The sequence below is a fragment of the Eurosta solidaginis genome, chromosome 2 (genome assembly GCF_040869045.1).
Source record: "Eurosta solidaginis isolate ZX-2024a chromosome 2, ASM4086904v1, whole genome shotgun sequence".
Classification (NCBI taxonomy): Eukaryota; Metazoa; Arthropoda; class Insecta; order Diptera; family Tephritidae; genus Eurosta; species Eurosta solidaginis.
Window position 1 is genome coordinate 103,826,186 of NC_090320.1, and position 22,387 is coordinate 103,848,572.

The 22,387-nt window shown below is 41.7% G+C and overlaps 1 protein-coding gene across 7 annotated transcripts in view; it reads right to left on the reverse strand.

Moving 5' to 3' along the window:
- The window catches only part of LOC137240117 (neurotrimin-like), a 2,444,277-nt gene that overhangs the window by 1,390,172 nt on the left and 1,031,718 nt on the right, over positions 1 to 22,387 (reverse strand). For all 7 annotated transcript variants that reach the window (XM_067766054.1, XM_067766050.1, XM_067766051.1 and 4 more), the window contains one exon: positions 3,382 to 3,598. In XM_067766054.1, the coding sequence (XP_067622155.1) occupies positions 3,382 to 3,598 (217 nt within the window). The remainder of the gene's footprint in view (positions 1 to 3,381; positions 3,599 to 22,387) is intronic.

Sequence of the window (22,387 nt, forward strand, 5' to 3'; positions counted from 1 at the left end):
ATATATCTGTTTCCTATGCTCGCTTCCGTAACGTCTCTCGACAGCGGCCATCAATGCTTCATAAATGTTCCGCTAGTACTCTGGAATAGTTTGTAAGATCTCAGCTGCAGGCCCTTTCAATGCCACGAAAAGTGCAACAACTTTATCTTTCGCATTCCAGTTGTTCGCTGCTGCGGTCTTCTCAAACTATAGCTTAAAAACCTGGAAAGGGACAGAACCGACAAAGGATGGTGTTTTTACCTTTGGATTACTTGCTGAAATTGTTGGGCGATGCGTCCTCTCAAAGCTTCTATCTCGGCATGAATTTTGTCCTCGAGCTGAACAATTTTTGTACCCTGTGCTTCCAGCTTTGATGTTACCCTTGCTTCCTGTGCTTCCAACTGCGAAGACATTTGTGCCACCTGCAATGATAAGCGCTCCTCTTGTGCTTCCTTCTTGGATGTAATCTGTGTCGACATTTCTGAAACAGGCGTTTCTTGTGCTCCTATCTTCGATGTTATGCCTGTCTCCTGCGATTCCAGATGGGATACCATATACGTCTTCTGTTCTTCCAGTTGAAATGACATTTCGGTTGATATTTGTGACGACATTTGCTTCAAAACTGCTAGTATCGCGTTAGTGTCAACACCTTCCAATGGATTCGGAGTCTCTATCTTCTCCTCTATTTTAATCGATGACTCTTCCACATCAGGATAAAAAGTGTGTTCATCAACGTTGATTCCTGCCAATTCCATAGTTTCCCTTAATCTTTTTCAGATGCTGAATCTTTAATTCATTCAACTTCGCCATGTCCTTGTTGTCCTCTGGAATTTATTCAACAATTCTTTTTCTGACACCAGTTGTAATGAATTTTGGGAAATCCTTGTTATTATACGCATTCTGCAAACGTACGAATCGATAAATTGTCGAATAAATAACTCCAATATTCAGTAATACAAAATGGTCTTTATTAGACTACTTTGAGAGTACTTCACAATGACACTTAAACGTCACAACTAATTGCTGATTTGAATTGATCAATTTTTTTTATGTGCACAAGAGTAGCAGCTTGCTTTATTGTGATGTGCCTTTATTTACTAACTGCTTAGTGATGCTAAAATTCGCCACATTATCATGATCTTAAATCATTAGCGACTGAACTACGCGAAATTCGAGACACTCTCTGTGAAAAAGCAATAGAAAAAGCGAAGTCTCTTTGTGAAAAATGGGATATTGATATAGTAAGAAGGCGCCGCAAAATGCCCGAAGAATTGGCTAGAGATGCTGGTCTTTCCGCAGAAATTGAAAAAAATATTTGTCCCCGGGCGCAAGAAAACCTCAGTATGCCACTGCTCCAAGGACACATAACTAGGAAAATTTTGCATAGTTCTTTCGTGCAATCTAAGTTAGAGTATGGATCTGTCATTTGGAATCCAATTTACTTCACACGCTCGGCGAGAATTGAAAGGGTTCAACGCAAACTCATTCGATTCGCTATTCAACCTCTCTATTCTGATAATATGCCTCCATATATTGCTATGTGCATGGTTATCAACATTTTGGCGCTCGAAGTCAGACGTTCTGTTCAAAACTTAATGATTATATTCGACATTATCGCTGCCCAGCTCTTCTTGGACAAACTTGTTTCAATTTTCCCAATAGAACTCTGCGCTCTTATAATATATTTCACATTGAACTTCGGAGATCTAATTATATTAATTTTGGACCTCTCGTGAGAGGGCCTGAAGAGCTTAATCTGGTCTCTGGAAGTCTGGAACATGACTTTACGATGTCAAGGCCTTTGTTTAAGTTACTGATTTAGTCTTACTACCGAGCTAGTACAACTGTTCCTAAAACCCGTTGTTAATGAATTTTAAGTTAATTTATTGTAATATTGTAAATCTAGTGACTAAGGTCTTTTGCCACTGACTTAATAAAGATATGAATATGAATATCAATAGATAGAAAGGAAAAAGCGCATTAACTAGCTAAAAAGGTCCCATCTCTCGAAGCTTGCTCCGTAAACGTTCCAATTAGATTAGACAAGATTAAGAGATGACGAGAGTTGCAACTGATCGACCAAGCGTGGGGCTGTATATTGTCGGAGATCATTCGACCTACGTCTTACAACGTTAAACTAACAAAGTTACTTCTATCAATCAAAAGAGGACTGTAGACCCATGACGAGCATTCTGACTTGGCACTGCATTCTGGCGTCACATGGCTTCCAATTAGCTTTGGACAGTGATAGCAGATGGAGGTGCAGGTTGGGGAAGGAAAGGAACAAGAACAGGTAGTGCTTGTGCCCTGCGCTTACCAGACTTAGACTCCAGCTATTGTATATTGTCGGAGATCATTTAACCTACGTCTTACAACGTTAAACTAACAAAGTTACTCCTATCAATCCAAAGAGGACTGTAGACCCATGACGGGTATTCTGACTTGGCACTGCATTCTGGCGTCACATGCCTTCCAATTAGGTTTGGCCAGTGATAGCAGATGGAAGTGCAGGTTGGGGAAGGAAAGGAACAAGAACAGGTAGTGCTTGTGCCCTGCGCTTACCAGACTTAGACTCCAGCTATTGTTTTGTCGGAGATCATTTGACCTTCGTCTTACAACGTTAAACTAACAAAGTTACTCCTATCAATCAAAAGAATACTGTAGACCCATGACGGGTATTCTGACTTGGCACTGCATTCTGGCGTCACATGCCTTCCAATTAGGTTTGGCCAGTGATAGCAGATGGAAGTGCAGGTTGGGGAAGGAAAGGAACAAAAACAGGTAGTGTTTGTGCCATGCGCTTACCAGACTTAGACTCCAGCTATTGGGAGTGAGCAGCAAGTGGCATAGGTCCTTGTTGTTGTTGGTTAAGCGATAAGGTTGCTCCCCGAAGGCTTTGGGGAGTGTTATCGATGTAATGGTCCTTTGCCGGATACTGATCCGGTATGCTCCGGTACCACAGCACCATTAAGGTGCTAGCCCGACCATCTCGGGAACGATTTATTTGGCCACATTAAACCTGCACGCCATCCCCTCCCTCCCCACCCCCAAGTTCCATGATGAGCTTGGGGTCACCAGAGCCTCGTCTGTTAGTGAAACAGGATTCGCCGCGGAGAGGTAAGGTTGACAATTGGGTTTGGAGAAGCTATATATTGCGCTGGCAACCTGAAGAGTTACGCTACACAGCCCCTTGAATCTGGTATTTTAGTCGCCTCTTACGACAGACATACCTACCGCAGGAATATTCTGACTCCCTAACCCGCTGGGGTGGCATAGGTCCTAGAAGGCTGCAGTGTTTTCCAAGAGGTCGGAGTTTTTTTATAACATAGGCACTGGTTTGTGATAAGGTTTTTCTGTTTAAGCTATTTAAACTTAACCTAGGAACTAATTTTTTTCGCTCACCGACAACGTTTAAGTAACCGAATTGTGTTTTCGCCGTTACTGTGTTTATTTGGCACATATACCGTCCTCTGTCCTCCTCGTGCACATTATTTATATGAAGATACCAGGTGCGATGACGATCGTGTTTATCGTGCGTTACACTAATACGTGGATTGCGTGTTATAACGTGATTGTGTACTGTCAATATAGCTGATTGTTCGAAATGCATCCAGGCAACCTACGAATTATATAAATAAATAAAGCCATTAGTATTTACCATTTTGTTGTCTTTCGGAATTTGTATAATTTATAACCAGTGTGTACTTGTATTCAAGGGTATTACAACTTTGGTTGACTATCTATTGTGGGTAATGGCATAAAGGAATCAAGATAGGTAAATATAGACTGCCTTATATGTTGTTGTTTTTCTTGTAGCGATAAGGACACTCCCCGAAGACCTTGGGGAGTGTTATCGATGTTGATGGTCCTTTGCGGGTGCAGATCCGTTACGTTCTGGTAACATGAACCATAAAGGCACTAGCCCTACCATCTCGGGAACGATTTGGTATGACCACATGAAACCTTCTAGGCTATACCGCCCTCCCACCCCCTAGATCCATCAGTAGTTCGGGGTCACCAGAGCCTCGGCTGTTAGTGAAACAGGATCCGCCACGGGTAGGTAAGGTTGACAATTGGGTTGGAGAAGCTATATATTGCGTTGGCAACCCCTTGAGAGGGTTGCGCTACCCAACCCCTTGAATAAATTTGGTATTTTAATCGCTTACGACAGTATTTTAATAATTACGACAGGCATACCTTCCGCGGGTATATTCTAAGCCCCCTAACCCGCTGGGGGGGACTGCCTTATATGAAAATTATTAGTATTGAAAAATATTTTGTTTGAGTCATGTCCCGTCCATCAGTTAACACGGTGAGTTAAGCAAAAATTGATATATCGATACAAAATTTAGTATACCGGCTTTTCTGGAACCAGGATTTGTTGCTATTGAAAACGCGTAAACTACAACCACAACCATTCTTTCAATGCCGAAAATTTTGAAAAATGGAAAAAATGCAATAACTCATTACCAAAGACCGACAAAGTGATTTTACTTGATATGTTCGTTAACCTTATGACAAAATATAGAAATTTGGTAAAATTTTGCAAGCCGTAAAATTCTTTTAAAATAACATGTTGAAAGCTGTTATAGTAAATATACTTATATACATATAAAAAAAAATAAAATAAGTTGGCGATCGCGCACACTTAAAAAAAAATAGATATAATTAATTACCAAAAATTAAGAAGTGTTGAGTCTTTATATTAATTGTTCTAAACAAAATTTAAAAAAATAAAAAAATGCAAATGGCGATAAGCTCCGGGGAGATTTTAGGCTGAGCTTCTCTTCCAATTTGCGTTGGGCTGCTTTTTAATTTTACCTACAAATTGGTGGGACGGAACCTACATGTTTTGTGCCGACTGCGAACGGCATCTGCAAGGCAGATGAATTTTCACTGAGTAGCTTTATATGGCAGAAATACACTCGGAATGTTTGCCTTTTTTTTCTAATTAAAAAAAAAACTTTTTTTTTAAGATGATATTTGATATTTGATGTTGCTTTGACCGGGAGTTGAACCCACGATCTTCGGTGTGGCCCCTTCATGGCTATCATGTTGAAATTTGGTATGGATGTTTTCCTGTATATCTTATATACACTTTATTAGGTTTGGTTGAACTGGCCGGTCAATAAAGGCCTCACATACACTGAATGTGAGCTTAGTGTCACAATAATTTGTTTGACGACCAAACGGAAGAAGCCCAATCAGGCGCTATGTCATAGAATGACTCCGTCCCCCTGGCAAATACTAGAAGTTTTCTAGGACAAGGTTAACTGCTGCCTCGAGATCTGGCAACTTTACCGCGCTTGGTAGCTGCATCCTTGACCTGCTTGGTCAATCATGTCCACATCCGCTATTTCATTTCCATCTATTCGCATATGCCCCGAGATCCAATAGATATGTATGCTTCTCCCTGTCCCAAACCTTTCCAGGGATTGATTACACACTGTGTACACATGTATCCCCTCGTCCGCAATTTGAGCATCCTTGCGCCAACCTCCACCTCTATTGTGGCTCTAAGAGACCCTTCGAAATGCAGATAAGGAATCTGGCAGTCTGTTCCCCTCTTATTAGTGATGCCATACTACTATAGCCGTATGTTGCGCTCTCAAGGTGTCCCGAGGCACTGAGCTTTGTTGCAGTTATTAACGCCTAGTTCCTTACCACCAGGTCTAAAGGCGGAATGTGCAGAATGGCATAGAGTGCAGCCATTGGGGTTGTTTTAAGGGATCCGGTATTGCTAAGCATTGATAGCCTGCATAACCCTTTAAACTTTTGAGATAGGTTCTTTTTTGTATGGCTTTGAACCCAAAAAGGACTTCACAGTATAGGATAAGCTTTACAATCGTTGTAAATACCAAATATGAGAGAGAGGGTGATACACCCCACGTATACCCCAGCGATCTTTTACATAATCAAATTGCCGTCGAGGTTTTCTGCACTCTCCCCTCCACGTTGAGTTTCCACGACAGCTTACTCTTTAGAATGATTCGTACATATTTTGTGCAAGGTTTCCTTAGCAGGGTCACCCCTCCTATGTTAGGCCTGGTCTAATTTGGAACCTTGTTCCTTTTAATAACCAAGACCACATCCGTCTTCTCTTTATGTACACATCTATCAGCCTCTCGAAGTTTTAGCAGAAATTATGTTGAGCTAAGCTCTAAGTGAAGTCTTATCATATAAATATTTTCCGTTCACTTATGGTCCTGTTGAAATTGTGTAAAAATATATTCTTCCATCAGCATTATTTTCATATATTAGGCGCATTTTACTCGAAGCAAGTCTGAAAAGAACACTCGCTTATTCATCGAATTACATTCAAAGCAACAACAGTAACTCGGTTATTTTATCTACTCCCCGTAAAGTCATCTATTTAATAACCGACTTGAAAGGTAGTGTTGAAAGTAGAAAAAACGGCTCTATTGTGAATGAAATCCTAAAACACACCAGGGAAATGTTTTTACATATTCGCAGCCAACTTAACTCAAAAAACGCAATGTTTTAGTTATTGCAGCTGAATGTGTAATGTGGAGTGTGCACGTAGGTGAGTACAAATTAAATTATTGAACTTTAATTTTGTACTGTTTATATAATAAATCATTTGTTTTTACTTTTTACAGGTTACTTATTGTCTACACGCCGCTTTGGTACACTCACCCATCGTGGCTCGTTATGCATGCACGTAACATGGTTGGCTGTTTTTGTTTTAGATGTGGTTTGGTTGCCTACCAGCGTTAATTATTATTGGTGGCCTTGGAGTTTAGTTACGGAAATTTTCGATATATTTTATGCTTTAACACTGATACTGGAATGCAGTATTTGCCGCACTGCGATATTCTCCTGACAGAGCAAGTATATCTTTATACCGTGGGCAAGGTGATTCATGATAGATGCGGAATAAAATACTAAAACAAATGGCCTGAGCCATTTCCAAATGAGTGATTCACAAACGAATATACCCCTTTTAAAATTTAATTTTCAAAATCTCATTCTTTTAGCTGCCATATGTGGCCCACATTTTAATTGGCGCATTTCAATGATTGGCATGAAAATGCGCAAAGGCATTGTTAGTGCAATCTATCGCAAATCGTTGGAAGCACGCGGCCTAAAGAATTCACGTCCTGAAATACTTAATCTTATGTCCACAGATACAGAGCATATCGTAAATTCGTGCATAAATTTCCATTCATTCTGGAGCATACCATGTCAAGTACAGTATTTAATGTGTTTACTTTTCCCTTTGTATTTTTTATTATAATCTATAAAAAATGTACAGCTTTTCACTCCACTTTACTTACTCTACACACAATTGGGCGCATCGTTTTCAGATGGTCTTACATTTGGAATTATTCTCATACCCATAAATAACTGGATTGCACAACGTATTGGACGTTATTCACGACGTCTCATGTCTGCGAAAGATTTGCGTTTAGCTGCCACAAGTGAAACTATAAGCAAATCAAATCAAGGAATATGTATTCATTGAAAAAATACGTGCCTGTCGCAAGGAGGAAGTGGGTTTTTTGAAGAAACGTAAATATTTGGATGCGCTTTGTGTTTACCTTTGGGCTACCACACCTGTATTGATGTCCGTTCTGAGTCATGGTAACTCAACTAAGTTGAATGAAAACCCTGTTGTAATGGACATGAAATCAGCGTATTTTGAACACGAAAATGGCGCAAAAAATTATAATGATGAAAATCAGCAGCCAATTTTTCGTTTAGACAATGTCAACTTGACTGTGAAAAAGGTATGGAATATAAGCCTAGATTAAAGATTCTGCATATATATTCGGTAGCATTTGGGATAAAACTCTTTTGTGGTACCACAGAACATTTTAGACTCTCTGAATCAGACAAACTTTTTTATTAAAGATTTTGTGTACCAGTGATATATATGTATATTTTTTTAGGGCGATTTGATATGTCTGAAGGTCCTGTTGGCGGTGGCAAAAGTATTTTGATCGAAGCTATAGTGGCAAGTGTCAATTGTATATCAGGTACACTATGCGTGGACGATCTGAATTCAGGTATTCAGTACTAACTATGAATTGGTTTCCGCAGTTTATTTCATGTTTCTCGATTCAGGTTTCGGCTATGTGACACAAACGCCTTGGCTACAGCGTGGCACAATACACGACAACATCAATTGGGGGAATGTTTTCGATGAACAAAAATGCAGAGCCATCTTTTATGCATGTGCCTTGACTGAAGGCTTGGAATTGACGCGAACGGACGTACATTGTCGGGCGGACAAAGAGCACGTGTAGCATTAGCGCGTGCTCTCTATCAGGATAAAAAAGTATGCCGATTAGAGTACGTCGGTCGCTATTGTCGTGTAAACATGGTATCAGAAGAAGAAGAAGAAGAAGAAAAAGGTTGTAAAGTTTTGAACATTTTAGCTCCGCATTTTTTAACGTGGGTTGCGTACGATATAAACGCGTAAACAACGCTTAAACACTCCCTACATCTTACTGGACATCAACTAAATCTAAAAAGAAGTGGACAACAAGTACCGTGGGAGTAACATCATAATCCTGATTTGCTTTGCTGCTCCAGTGGAGTCAGCAGTCAACGTTTCAGCCGCTGCGCAGCGAAGGTAAATAAATATGAAGAAGCAAGTGTTCCTGTAAGTTGCCTGAACTTAAATAGGCAAAACAAATACCTGCCTGACTGCTTTGTTGTTGTACAACATTCGCACTGTTGATTTTCTATTTTGTTTGATTTATTACTCGCTTTGCTTCTTCTGTCTGTGACGTATTGCTAAATATTTGCGCCTGTTCAGCATCATAAGTGCATGGGTGAGTGACAGAAGAAAGAAAGGAATAGGGAAGGAAGAAAAATATTGGCAGTGTAGAGGCAGTGCTGCCACCACATTTAGTTTTAGTTATCTATTATTATAACTAGATTTGATATAAATTATTAGTAGTTACATATATAAAAGTAGTATAAGATAACGTACTGTGAAGACCCCAAAACTACAGACTTTCGGGTCCTCCACAAATTTTGATTTTTCATTGGAGATAATACAATTTCATATTAAAATTATAAACTGAATTATAATAATTTATATATATGGCATGAAATGAATTTACTTATACATATATGTACATACATTTTGAATTAAATATGCTTTGTACAATCATACAATCATTTTAAAATATATATAATGATAATACATATTAAATCCTATATAGGAGATGAAAACTTTTACCGCAGAGTGTAAGAACTAACATAATTATGCACAAACATACATACTTACATATAAGCGAACAAGGAGAAATGGAATTGTCAGACGATAGCGAACACACATGCATATATTTAGCTTAGTTATAAGAACTTTTATGGTAAAGCAACGGAAGCCGACTCAAAAATCGTATAAAAGAAGCGGCAAATTCAAGAACAAGGGACTCTTGGCTTCGAAGTCGTAGAGTGAGATATATGGTGGGCTGTGTTGAACATCCACTACGGAGCAGCTGGTGGTGTCGAACTTCAGCTGTTTATGATATCTATACCGCCGAGTCGTGTAAAACGTTCGACGACTACGTACTTTACTAGGGATCCGGTGAGTTGTGTAAAACGCTCACCGATTACGTATTTCCACCAGGCATACCATCGAGGCGTGTAAAACAATCGGTGATTAAACATATTATAATCACATACGTATATACATATATATATAGATTATCCGAAGGATTGAAATAAATAATCATTGTTTTATAACGTTTAACTAACATCTTTTATTGCATAGGTGAACCCATTCGCTGAGTTATACCCCAGCTATAAGCCCACATTCGGGGTTCGTTGCAATTGGCGCCCGAGCAGGGACCCTTATACGTATATTTTATTTCACCGGAACATATAACAAAACAACATGGTCAAGGTAAGTTGGACTTATGACCCGAAGAAGGCAGATCTTTTGGCATACGCGGCCGAGTTTGTATTCAACAACAGCTGAACCGTCAACGAGTTGAGGAAGGAGTTCGCACAATTTGTTAACCAAAATCCGAGCTACGAAATACGTTTCGCAGATTTGGAAGCAAAAAATTCCAAAACAACATTAACCACTAATCAACAAGGTCAAGGCAACAGTGTAACCGCTTCCGAAAGCCGACCAGCGAACCCGGTCAACAACATTGAAAGCGGAAACATACCTGCTATACCTAATATGTAATATTCATTTGCAGGACAACTTACCCAACCTCCATCTACCGTCTGTGTAATGGACCGAGTACGAAAATGGGGAATTAGGTACGATGGCAAAGGTGACCCACTGAGTTTCGTCGCGAGAGTAGAAGAGCTGGCGTAGGGATATGAATTGGGCCTTAGTTCACTCCGGCGAGCGCTACCAGAATTATTCAAGGACCGAGCCCTGGTATGGCTGCGGAAAAATAATCGTCACTGGAGCGAATGGAGCAGCCTTAAACACTACTTTTTACGCTTCTTCTTGAGCGCATCATATTTCGAAAGGCTGGAAGACGAGATACTTCAACGAACACAACGATCACGAGAGTCATTCAAGGATTACGGTTTAGAATTACAGAACCTTATGAGACACGCGAACCTCACCGAGAATCAAAGACTGCAAAGAATATACCGAAACTGCCGCAGTGAGTATCAATTTTATATAAAGCGAACTGAATTTCAGACTCTCGAAGCTTGGTGAGTCTGGCAGAGGACTTCGAAAATATCATGAATGGCAGAGATGCGTAGAGAGTAGCTGCAAGAGCACTTCCAGCAAGGCGTCCAGATGACCGGCATTTTTTCATACAAGAATTACCAAATGTAGAGCCAAGTAGCAGGATTGGCAATGGCAATACACAGCGAAGTAACCCACCAACAAGACAACCTTATACGAATCCCAGGACCGCGTGCAGGCGATGTGGTGAAAACGGACATCGCGCCTATGCGTGCCGCAAGGAACGTCGAGACCTTTGTTGGGAATGTGGTCGGCACAACATTCTCACAAAAATTGTTGCCGCGCATCATCGGGAAACGACCGGAAACTCGATCAGACCCGAGGGGTGGGGTCTCCAGAAATATAAATCCGGGTGGTCTAACTATTTTGAAACAAACGGGGGGCGAATTTTGTCCGACGTAAAGATAAATGGCTGCAAAGTAACAGGAATATTAGATACAGGAGCGACAAGAAGTTTTATGAGTGAGACATGTTCGAGGAGATTAGGTAATGCAATTTTGAATCAGGTACGAAGCCGAGTGGTATTGGGCGATGGTAGAGCCAACACGATAAAGGAAGCAATAGTAGCTGATGTAGAGATTGAGAAAGAGAAGAACAACCGCGAAATACTCGTTGTCCTAGGGCTAATAAAAGAAGTTGTCCTCCGCATAGACATACTTGCCAGGGCAAACACATCGTTAAGTTTCGGCGGTCAGACGGTAACGCTACAAGCAGAAGAGGCAATCAAAGACAAGGTTATGTGCAGGACAATAACTGAGACAGGCGTGCCCGGTGTAAACGATACGGAAGGACTAACTGCGGACCAACAAAGCTCGTCTGAAAACATTACAAGGGTTAAGGATTTTCTAGACGAACAGATTCTTAGCTTCGAATATATGACTGGTACCTCAAAATCGCGGCGCATAAAATAATCATGCGTGATGATCGGCCGATAAAACAAAAATATATTCCACGGAATCCGAAGATGCAGGAAACCATCAATATGGAGATAAACGAGCTATTGGAGAAGGGGTACATCGAGCCACCGCGAAGTCCGCATAGTGCACCGATTGTACTCGTAAAGAAAAAGAATGGTAAGTGGAGGTTATGTATAGACTATCGCCAGCTCAACGCACGCTCAGTCCCCGGTGCATACCCACTACCGCGGATCCAACTCATACTAGACAGGCTAATAAACGCGAAGTACATAAGTAGCCTGGATCTGAAAAACGGCTACCGGCAAATCCCTATGGAGGAAGGAAGTAAGCAATATACGGCATTTACTGTACCTGGACGCGGGCTGTTTCAATGGCGCGTGATGCCATTTGGTCTTCATTCAGCACCCGCAACATTTCAACGGGCATTAGATCAAGTAATCGGCCCCGAATTAGAACGGAACGCATTCGCATACCTAGATGAGATCATAATTATAAGCTCACCGCTAGAGGAGCATATTAAACATCTAACGGAAGTGCTTAAACGCCTACGAAAAGCAAATCAGCCACGAAAAGTGCGAATTTTTCAAGAAACAACTGAGGTATCTGGGAAATGTCGTAAGCGAAAAGGGTATACGGACCCCGATAAAGTAGCAGCAATTAAGGAATTGAAAGCACCAACAAACGTAAGGAATTAAGACGATTTTTAGGTATAGCATCTTGGTACCGGCAATTCGTACCAGAGTTTTCAAATATAGCACATCCGCTGACAACCATGTTAGAGAAGGATAACAGATGGAAATGGACCGAAACACAAGAAACGGCATTTCAGACACTGAGGAATTCACTCACCCAATCACCAGTAGTGGCGTGCCCAGATTTTACACGAAGATTCATATTACCAACAGATGCGTGCGATTTTGGACTAGGAGTAGTCCTCACGCAGGAGCTAGATGACGGAGAGCGGGTAATCGCGTACGCTAGCCGCCGCCTCAACAAAGCAGAAATTAATTATTCACCCACGGAGAAAGAGTGTTTAGCCATTGTATTGGCTATACGCAAAATGCCACCATACCTGGAGTGCTACGAATTCACGGTAATCACGGACCACTTATCATTTAAATGGTTGAACGTCATCGAAAGTCCTTCGGGACGTATTGCGAGATAGGCGTTGGAGTTGCAACAATACTCATTCGATGTACAGTACAGGAAAGGTAAGCTGAACGTAGTAGCGGATGCACTGTCACGACAGCCGCAAGACGCACAACTCAACAGACTGGAACACGAAATCGCAACATCGTGTAAATGGCGTGAAAAAAGGAAGGAGGAAGTTAAACGAAACCCGGAGAAGTTTCCAGACTACATAATTGAAAACGGTGAGTTATGTTCAACCTTCGCGCTGTTCGGACGTGTTTCTAAGCGCTCGCTTGTATTTTTGCAAATATTAAATAATTATTGATTGTTTTTGTTTTATTTGAATACCTAATACAAAATGTCGTGTGGAAATAGGGTGGATCGCGGTCAACCTAAAATTCAATGCGCTAAGTGCAGTGAACTTTTTCATTTGCAATGTACCGGTATTTTGCCTGCTGATCTCGACTATTTGAGTGAAACCAATAGTGCTTTCTATTGCAAGGTTTGTGCATGTGAACGACGTCGCTCTATTCCCCCACTGTCAGTGCTACATCAACAATAGATACCACTGCAAATACAGTAATTGATTTATCTGCGCTGTGCAATGACTCAATTGTCGATATTGTAAACAATGACAATGAGCAAAGTGTTGTTAATAATGTTAATATTGAACAAGCACTAGTATCTTTAGTGAGTGAAATTAACCTGCTTAAGGTAAGAATACAGAGCTCATAACCGCGCTGAAGTTATCACTGGACGAAGGCCATCGTTTTCGTGATAAAATTAGCGACTGGCAAGCAGAGCTTCGCTCTGATTTTAAATACCTTTGTGACAACAACACTGCTTTAGCGAATGACGTGAAAGTCTTGAGAGAAGATCTTGCGAAGTTTCATGTTAAACAGCCATTGCTGTTCAAAGCTTTCGTTTTCGCTCTTTGTCTGACACTCATATTCATGGCATTTCATCAACACTTTCTAACATACATAGAACATCACTATATATTAATGAGATAAATTCTGCTCCTGTGTCTAAAGCCGTGGTCAACAGCATTGGTCGCGCTAAAGCCAGCACCTATGCTTCTTGTTTAGTTAAAAACAATAATAACAATGACACGCACAACAAAACAAAAACAAACAATACTACATCAAAAACCAATAACACAAAGTATGCTATTGAGTCGCAGTATGTTGATGAGGGTAATAAAGGCAAACGCACAGGTGTTAGCAACCGTCGTAAGAAGTCGAACACAGTGGGTTCGTCAGCTGCAACTACGTCAATTTCTGCATCTACATCAACTTCAAAATCAATTTCTGCTTCGACAGTGGGCTCATCACCTGCATCTACAGCAGCATCTATTTCTGCTTGGACAGTTTCCGTGGTGCAGCCTGTTGGTCTTAGGGAGGTGACTGCCGTTCTGCCTCGCAGAGCAATTTTTGTTTCTCGGTTGCAGGCTTCATTGACTGCCTACGATATTTCAAATTATATATGCTCTAAACTTAATATTAATAATTCTCGTGTAGAAGTTTTCAAATTTAACCTTAAATATGAAAGGGAAATTTCATCTTTTAAAATAACTGTGCCACACCTTTATGTTGATAGTGTTCTTGACTATTCTTTTTGGCCGGAGCATTCTGTGGTGCATTTGTACAAGAAAAATACCAATATAGTGCCAAAAAACTCTATGACCTTCACCGCTGGTACAGAAAAAAAGTAGTCACCGACTTACTCTCTGTAGTAGTTCATTACCAAAACGTTCGTGGTTTATGATCTAAATTAAATATCTTTTTTCTTAACAGTTTAGCTTTTACAGCGCAGGTTGTTGCTTTCACCGAGACCTGGTTAAAACCCGACAATTTTAACGCTGACCTTTTTTCAAGTAACTACGTCGTTTACCGGCGTTGTTGTATATCTAGAGCAGGTGGTGTTCTTATTGCTGTGGACTCAAGCCTTTCATCAGAGTTGTTGTTGTCGGACAACGCATTTTGTATTGAGTTTATAGCAGTAAAGATTTCACTGCGATGTTTTAGCTTATATATTTGTAGCTCATATATTCCGCCCGGTTGGATATGTATATTTACAATTGCCATAATTTAGCTATTCGAAACTTGTACTCTCAGTTGCGAGACAAAGATCGCTTGGTTGTTCTTGGTTATTTCAATTTGCCCTCGGTAAATTGGATTAGCTTGAGTGACTCAAACACTTTCACTCCCACCTGTCAGCATGATTTCGTTAAGAATATTTTATACACATCTCTCGTACAGATCAACAATGTTTTAAATTGTAAGAACAAGATTCTTGACCTGGTATTTGTGGATGAATCAGTGGGTATTGCTCTCAATCGTTTTTCTCCTTTATCTTTTCCATAAAATCCCTTACATCCTACACTTGAAATAGCAATTGAAAATGTTCAGCCTCCTAAGGAGTTGTGCTTTACAAAATTAAAATTTCAATCCCGCTCAAGATGTTTTTATAAAGCAGACTTCATAAAGCTCAACGAAATGATTGCTACTCCTGGCTGGTCAGATCTTTATTCGAGTAATGACGTGGACTCAGCGACTTCATTATTTTAAAATATTCTTGATGGCTTCTTTGGAAGCTGTGTTCCCCTTCGATGTGTTAGTGCTGGAACAACTAAACCACCTTGGTTCACAAGAAAACTTACAAGACTCAATAATATTAAATCTAGGCTTTATAAACGTTTCAAGGGATCAGGATCTTTTGCCGATTTTTCAAAATATTCGGTTGCTCGTTGCAACTTTCATTGTCTAATCCAACAATGTTATAAGTTGTACTTAAGCAGTTGTAAATTTCAATTTTTCAACAATCCGAAAAGATTTTACAGTTTTGTTAATTCCAAGAGGAAAACATCTGGTTTTCCAGCAACCTTTTCTTTTGGTTGCAAGAACGCTATGTAGTTCTGATGATATTGCGGAATTATTTGCAAAATTCTTCAAGTCGACATACTCATCTAAATGTTTTCAACCCGGTCAACACTCCTACAACTTGGAAAGTTGTAATTGCATTCCTAATCCAGTAGTTGATAAGAATACTGTTCTTCAGAGCCTTCTCGGTTTGAAACCGATTTTTTCTCCGGGTCCAGATGGTGTTCCTAGTTGTGTACTCAAATACTGTGCAGTTAACTTATCTGAGCCGATACATAAATTATTCCAATTATCTATGGAATCTGCCACTTTTCCATCGATTTGGAAGAAATCATTTATTATACCTTTGCACAAAAAAGGTAGTAGGTCTAGTATCGAGAACTATAGAGGTATAGCTAAGCTTTCAGCTATTCCCAAAACATTTGAGCGAATAATTACATGCCAACTTCAACACATGTGTAGCTCCATATTATCGCCTTCCAGCATGGTTTTGTCCCGCGTAGACCAACAACTACCAATTTGCTAGAGTCTACTTCTTTCGTAATGGATGGATTTTTAAATAATAGGCAAACGGATGTGATCTATACCGACTTCAATACAGCGTTTAACTCTGTCAATCATGAGCTCTTAGTTTACAAACTTGATTTACTTGGATTTCCGAAGCATTTACTTGTATGGCTCGAAAGCTATCTCGCGAATCGGACTCAGCAAGTTTTGTTTAAAAACAGTCTTTCTCGGTTGTTTAATGTAACGTCTGGTGTGCCTCAGGATAGTCATTTGGGTCCGTTACTTTTTATCTTGTTTATAAATGACTTACCACAAACTATTATACATTACCGAACTCTTATGTATGCGGATGATGTTAAACTTTGTTACTCATACTTACCTTCGGAGTCTTCCCGTGTTGAGTCTCTTCAGGCAGACTTGGACATATTTCAATGTTGGTGCACTGCAAATTTACTAGTTTTGAATTGCTCGAAGTGCAAACTAATGACATTTCACTGAGTGAAGCCCAGTTTGACGTCGTATACGTTAAACAGCACGCCTTTGGAGCGTATATCTGTCGTAAGTGATCTAGGCGTTCTTTTTGATCCTAAAATGACTTTTAATATGCATATTTCTTTAATGGTAAGCAAATTAATGGGTATACTCGGTTTTGTGAAGCGATGGGCTAAAGAATTTAATGATCCGTATCTGACTAAGACCCTCTACACATCCTTGGTACGACCACTCCTAGAGTATTGTTCGTGTGTCTGGTGCCCAGGGTATCAAAACTTTATAAAGCGAATTGAGTCAGTACAGAAGCAATTCATTATATTTGCACTACGTGGTCTTAACTGAAATTATAGTGTGCATTTGCCACCACATAGAAATAGGCTTCTCCTTATAAATCTGCCAACTTTAGAAAATCGAAGAACTTTACTCGGGGTAATGTTCATTGACAAGCTCATTATGGGCGAGACCGACTCATCTGATCTTGTTAGTCGACTAAATTTTGCTGTTCTTGGTAGAACGTCTAGGCACTTTGTACCTTTTTATTTACCACTTTGCCGGAAAAATTTTGCCAAAAATAATCCACTGCGAAGCTGGTGTTCGCACTACAACAACTTGTATAACTGCACCAGTTTTGAATGGTCGTTTTCCGCGTTGCATAATTCAATACTGTCACGTCTAGCCTGATATTTTGTACTTTCTTTCATATGTATGGTTGAATTTAATTATTTTTAATTGTAACATAAATTTTATGTTTTATATATCTTAGTAGTCGACCGCATTGTGGCTGTGTCGACTTTAATCCAAATAAATAAAATAAAATAAAATAAAAAATATCGGCACATATCAGTTCAGATTGATGATCAAGACGCGATCCCGTGGAAGCTATGTGTAGCGAAACCACAACGCGGTACAGTATTATGGTTAAATTTAATTATTTTTAATTGTATCATTAATTTTATGTTTTATATATCTTAGTAGTCGGCCGCATTGTGTCTGTGTCGACTTTAATCCAAATAAATAAAACAAAATAAAAAATATCGGCACATAGCAGTTCAGATCAATGATCAAGAGGCGATCCCGTGGAAGCTATGTGTAGCGACACCACAACGCGGTAAAGTATTATAGGAAGTGTACGACAGTCCAAGCGCCGGACACGTGGGTATCCGGAAGACAATAGCTCGAGCAGCCACAAGGCACTACTGGCCAGGAATGTTTCGCGATATAAAACGGTATGTACAACAATGCCCAACCTGTCAAATTTACAAGTCTAATCAACAACCAAATTCCAGAAAAACCGTGGGCAACGGTTGCGCAGATTTCGTTGGACCATTACCACGTTCAAAGCACGATAATTCCATGGTTCTAGTATTTTTAGATCGTTTCGCAATGTGGGTAGAGATCGTACTATTACGTAAGGGAACAGCGGATAGCCTCATCAAAACATTTAGAGACCGTATATTATCACAATTTGGAGTTCCGAAGGTCATTATTACAGACAACGGCACCCAGTTCACGAGCACACAATTCAAGAGACTCCTTCAGGACTATGGAGTAAAGCACCAATTAACAGCGCCCTGAGGTAGCGCAGGCTGAGGTAACACTCAGTCAATCCAGGGTCAAGTAGAGGTCCCACAAACCCCCACTTAATAAGAACACAGTAGGTATGTGTTAATGACGAATACATACACACACACACATGGCTTGAAGGGTAGTGAGGACATAGCTTTCCATACTAAGATAGCGGAGGAGGGAGGCGAGCGGCGGCTAACGGTCGTTGTAGCAGTTGAGGGGTCGGTACGGCCGTGCAGTAGCGGGCGTGTTGGTACGGTGGTCTGGAGGCAGCGGCGGGATCAACGCGGCGGCCGGACGGCAGACAGTAATAGCAGACGGATTGGTGCAGTGGTATGGGCGCAGTGGCGGGATTAGCACGGCGGCTGGACGGCGGACAGTATTAGCGGTCGGATGGATGTAGCGGGATGGACGCAGTAACGGCCCCAGCGAGCTGGCTGGACGGGGATAAGGTAGCGGCGGCTAACGGTCGTCGTACCAGTAGCGGCTGTTGCGGAAGGCGGCTCCCTAAAATGACGCTGTCTCAGTGGCGGTGGCGGAGGGACCTGCGAGGAATCAAAAGAGTTATGGTTAGTGCTGGTCCGCTAGCTGGACAACACCGCGTCCATGCCCGCACGAATGCAAGGCTTGACGCGGGTTGTACCAGCCGAATTTCCGTAGGCCGATCCGTGGGCTGAGGGGAATTGCACCTTACGGCACAGCGGTAGCCCCTTTAGCCGCTGGACCGGTCGACGGCCGGAGCCGGGGCGGAGGGGAAAAGGGCCGGATAGTCATAAGTGGGCGAACCCCCCCCACTTAGCTGAGACACGGGCGAGAAAACTGTAAAGGTGACAACCCGTTGTCCCCGCAAGCAAAGGGTGACCCGTTCCCTGACAGCGCATCTTTACACTCCGTGGTGTGGTTTGCTCACTCTCTTTTAGTGCTGACTCGCTAGCAGGACACCACCGCCTCCATGGCAGCACGATGGCAGGGCTGGACGCGGAGTTGTACCAGCCGGAACTTTGTAGGTCGATCCGTGGGCTGAGGGGAAGTGCGCCTTAGTGGCACAGCGGTAGCCCCTTTAGCCGACGAGTCGCTCTACTGCCGCAGCCAGGACTAAGGGAAAGGAGTCTGTTGGCCGAACGGCGGTTCGCCCCCCTTACTTAGCTTGGATACGGGCGAGAAAATCATAAGGGACTCGTTGTCCCCGCAAGCAAACGGTGACTGGTGCTGTGGCTGCACCCCCTTTCCCTCTGGAAGTGGGATTGGCTCGATCGCTGGACATCGCTCATCCCGTGGGCGCACACTAAGGTAAGGTGCCGGGGGCGGTGCACCAGCTCTGTCTTTGCCGGTTCGTAGGCTGCGAGGAGAAACTGGGCCAGAAGGCACCACGCTATAGAACCAGGTCGGCTGGAGCCTTAGCTGAGAGGAAGGGGCGGAGTATCCCTAAGGCGGCGAGCCCCCCTTACTTAGCTGGGATACGGGCGAGAAAACCATAAAGGCGACAACCCGCTTTCCCCGCAAGCAAAGGGTGACCCGTGTTAAGGCAGCAACCCTTCCACACAGCTAGTCAGGAGGAGTGACTGGGCTGCTTAATAAAGCAACCACTGCCTCTGACTAACCTGCGAGGAATGAAGTGCTAACAACAAATTCATTCTCTTTTATACTGCTTCTGCTATGATGCGACTGAGATGTGAACCGCTAATTGGGCACTGCAGTGAATTGCATTTTATTGTTGATCGCCGTGTTATGCATGCATTGGTATGTAACTACTGCTGTCGGCTACCTGTTAATGTACTATGTATGTATAATCTCAGGCGTAGGTGAAAAAGGTTACAGTGGGGTCTCGGGCGTAGGGGAATAGGGGTTAGTGGGCGTCGTATTGTAGCGCTACGTTACAAGGGCAAACCGAAACATCAAACGAATGGTAGCACAATTCATGGGAAAAGAACAACGCAACTGGGACGCGTTATTACCAGAGATAATGTTAGCACTAAATTCGAGTGGGTGCGAGGCAACAGGGTACAGCCTGGCATTCTTGGTACAAGGACGAAAGCCACGGATCCCCAACGCCCTATACGACGAGCGAACATTTGGCACAGGCGAAGACACAACAACGGCAAATGAAAAAGTAGCGAAAATGAAGGAGATATTTCAAATGGTACGAAGACACCAGCACCGTGCATCGGCAGAACAGGCACGACATTATAATTAGCGGAGAAGGAAGTGGAATCCGGCAATAGGAGACAGAGTTTTGGTAAAGGAACACCATCAGTCTAAGGCAACCGACAACTTTGAGGCCAAACTAGCACCAATATTCAGCGGGCCCCATAGAATCACGCATTTTATTTCGCCAGTCATCGTCGAACTCGAAAAACGTTTCAGGGCAAGAAGAGAACATCAGAAGAGAACGCATCTAAGCGAGCTTAAACCATTTTATGAAAACAAGTTAATCAAATGGAGAAGCGAAAGCACAAAAATCTCTCCACAGATGCCCATCTACATCTTTGCAAACACAACCGAGGAGTAAAATCACCGAAAAGTACAGAGGAAGGCGTAGCACGAAGAAATCTGATGGTAAGTCATAATATGAAGAAGTTTCTTAAATTTCAGTCAGAGCCCTAATAATTATTACAATTACATAAATTTTATTTTCTATAAGATTATTTTTAATTTTAATAATAATGCTCTAATAATCATAATATCATTAATGATCATAGTAATAATCACAATAATAGTAACCATTACATTTAGATTATAATACCGGTAACAAAATTTTTTCGCAGCGGCAACCCTAATCTGGTACATGCCAAAACAACGCTTATCTACTTCGTCTACCATAAACAGCATCCCCAAAGAAATTACAACTGAATAACAATAAGAAGGAAAAAAAGAAATGCAATGGTACGACAACAAACAACACATGCAAACACGAAATATAAATGCAACAGCAAACACAAGAAATACAATATAGGGCAAATGCACGCGCATACCAATAGTAACTAACATAAGTAAAAATATAGTAGAAAATATCACAGCTATATGGTAAAACAACAAACAATGCAAGCAAGCATGAAATGAAAAGATACAGTGGTACAACAACAACAAACACAAGCAATAAAATAAAGGGCAAAGACATGAGGATACCGACAGCAACTATCATAAGAATTGCAAGGTATTAAAGCTACAGTAGTACAACAATAAAGGTCAACGTAACTTAAGAAGGAATAATTATTTGGTGACAACAACAACAAGTAAGAAATTAGCAAACTCGCGCTTACATTTATACTCATAAACATATGAAATTTTGAAGGAAATACCACCATGGTTCGGGATATTATTAGATGGTTTTGGACAAAATTTACAACTTTCACGCGATGACAACTGATCATGGCAAAACAATACTATGCAAAAGGATAGTAAAACCATTCCGAGTCAAACAGCAGCCATGGAGAGGTGTGATAAATTTGCAGTAAAAAACACTGGTGAGGGTGGCCAAAACGTAGACAAAGCGGAATACGAGAATAAGAGCGGCAGCGAAAGTGAGTGCGGCAGCGAATTCGGTCGGCTTATAGAAGCAGAAAGTGACGCCAGCTTGGAGAAATATGGTGAGGAAGAAGACGAAATCACCATTGGCAGCGACAGCGAGGGCGGAGAAGAGGTAGTGAGATCGACAACACCCATAAGCGTCTCGTTAGAAGAGGAAGAGCCCAGGCGACGCGGCTCAGTAGAGGTGAGGGAGGTGGATAATCACCTAGCGGGATTTCATAGAGTATGAAAGAAATGTGAACGTTCGCACACGCATCTACAACGATAGCGGCACCGTTGAAACCCCTCCCCCCACAAAAATTACAAATATGCGATACAGCCGAGCATGAGGTGAACGAAGCTGGTGATACGCTAAGCGTTTGTGCTGACGAAACGTAGATGGAGAGCTGGCTCGAAGAAGTCATTAAAACCGAGCCAGGACGAATCAGCCAAGAGGTGGTCGAAAAAATCGAGCAATGGCTCTTTCAAAATGACGCATCCGCCGAGCAACCCGCAGAGTGGAGCAACTAAAGTGGGATAAACCCACTCCCGGAAGAAGTGGTGAAAACAATCAACGAACATCGCCACAAAAAAAAAAAAGGACGTTCCTAGTGAAATCGGCCAACAACATGTTTCGAGTATGGATCAACAGAGGCGGCGAGGTAACAATCGCGAGCCGGAAGTAAGGGGGGGATGTGAAGACCCCA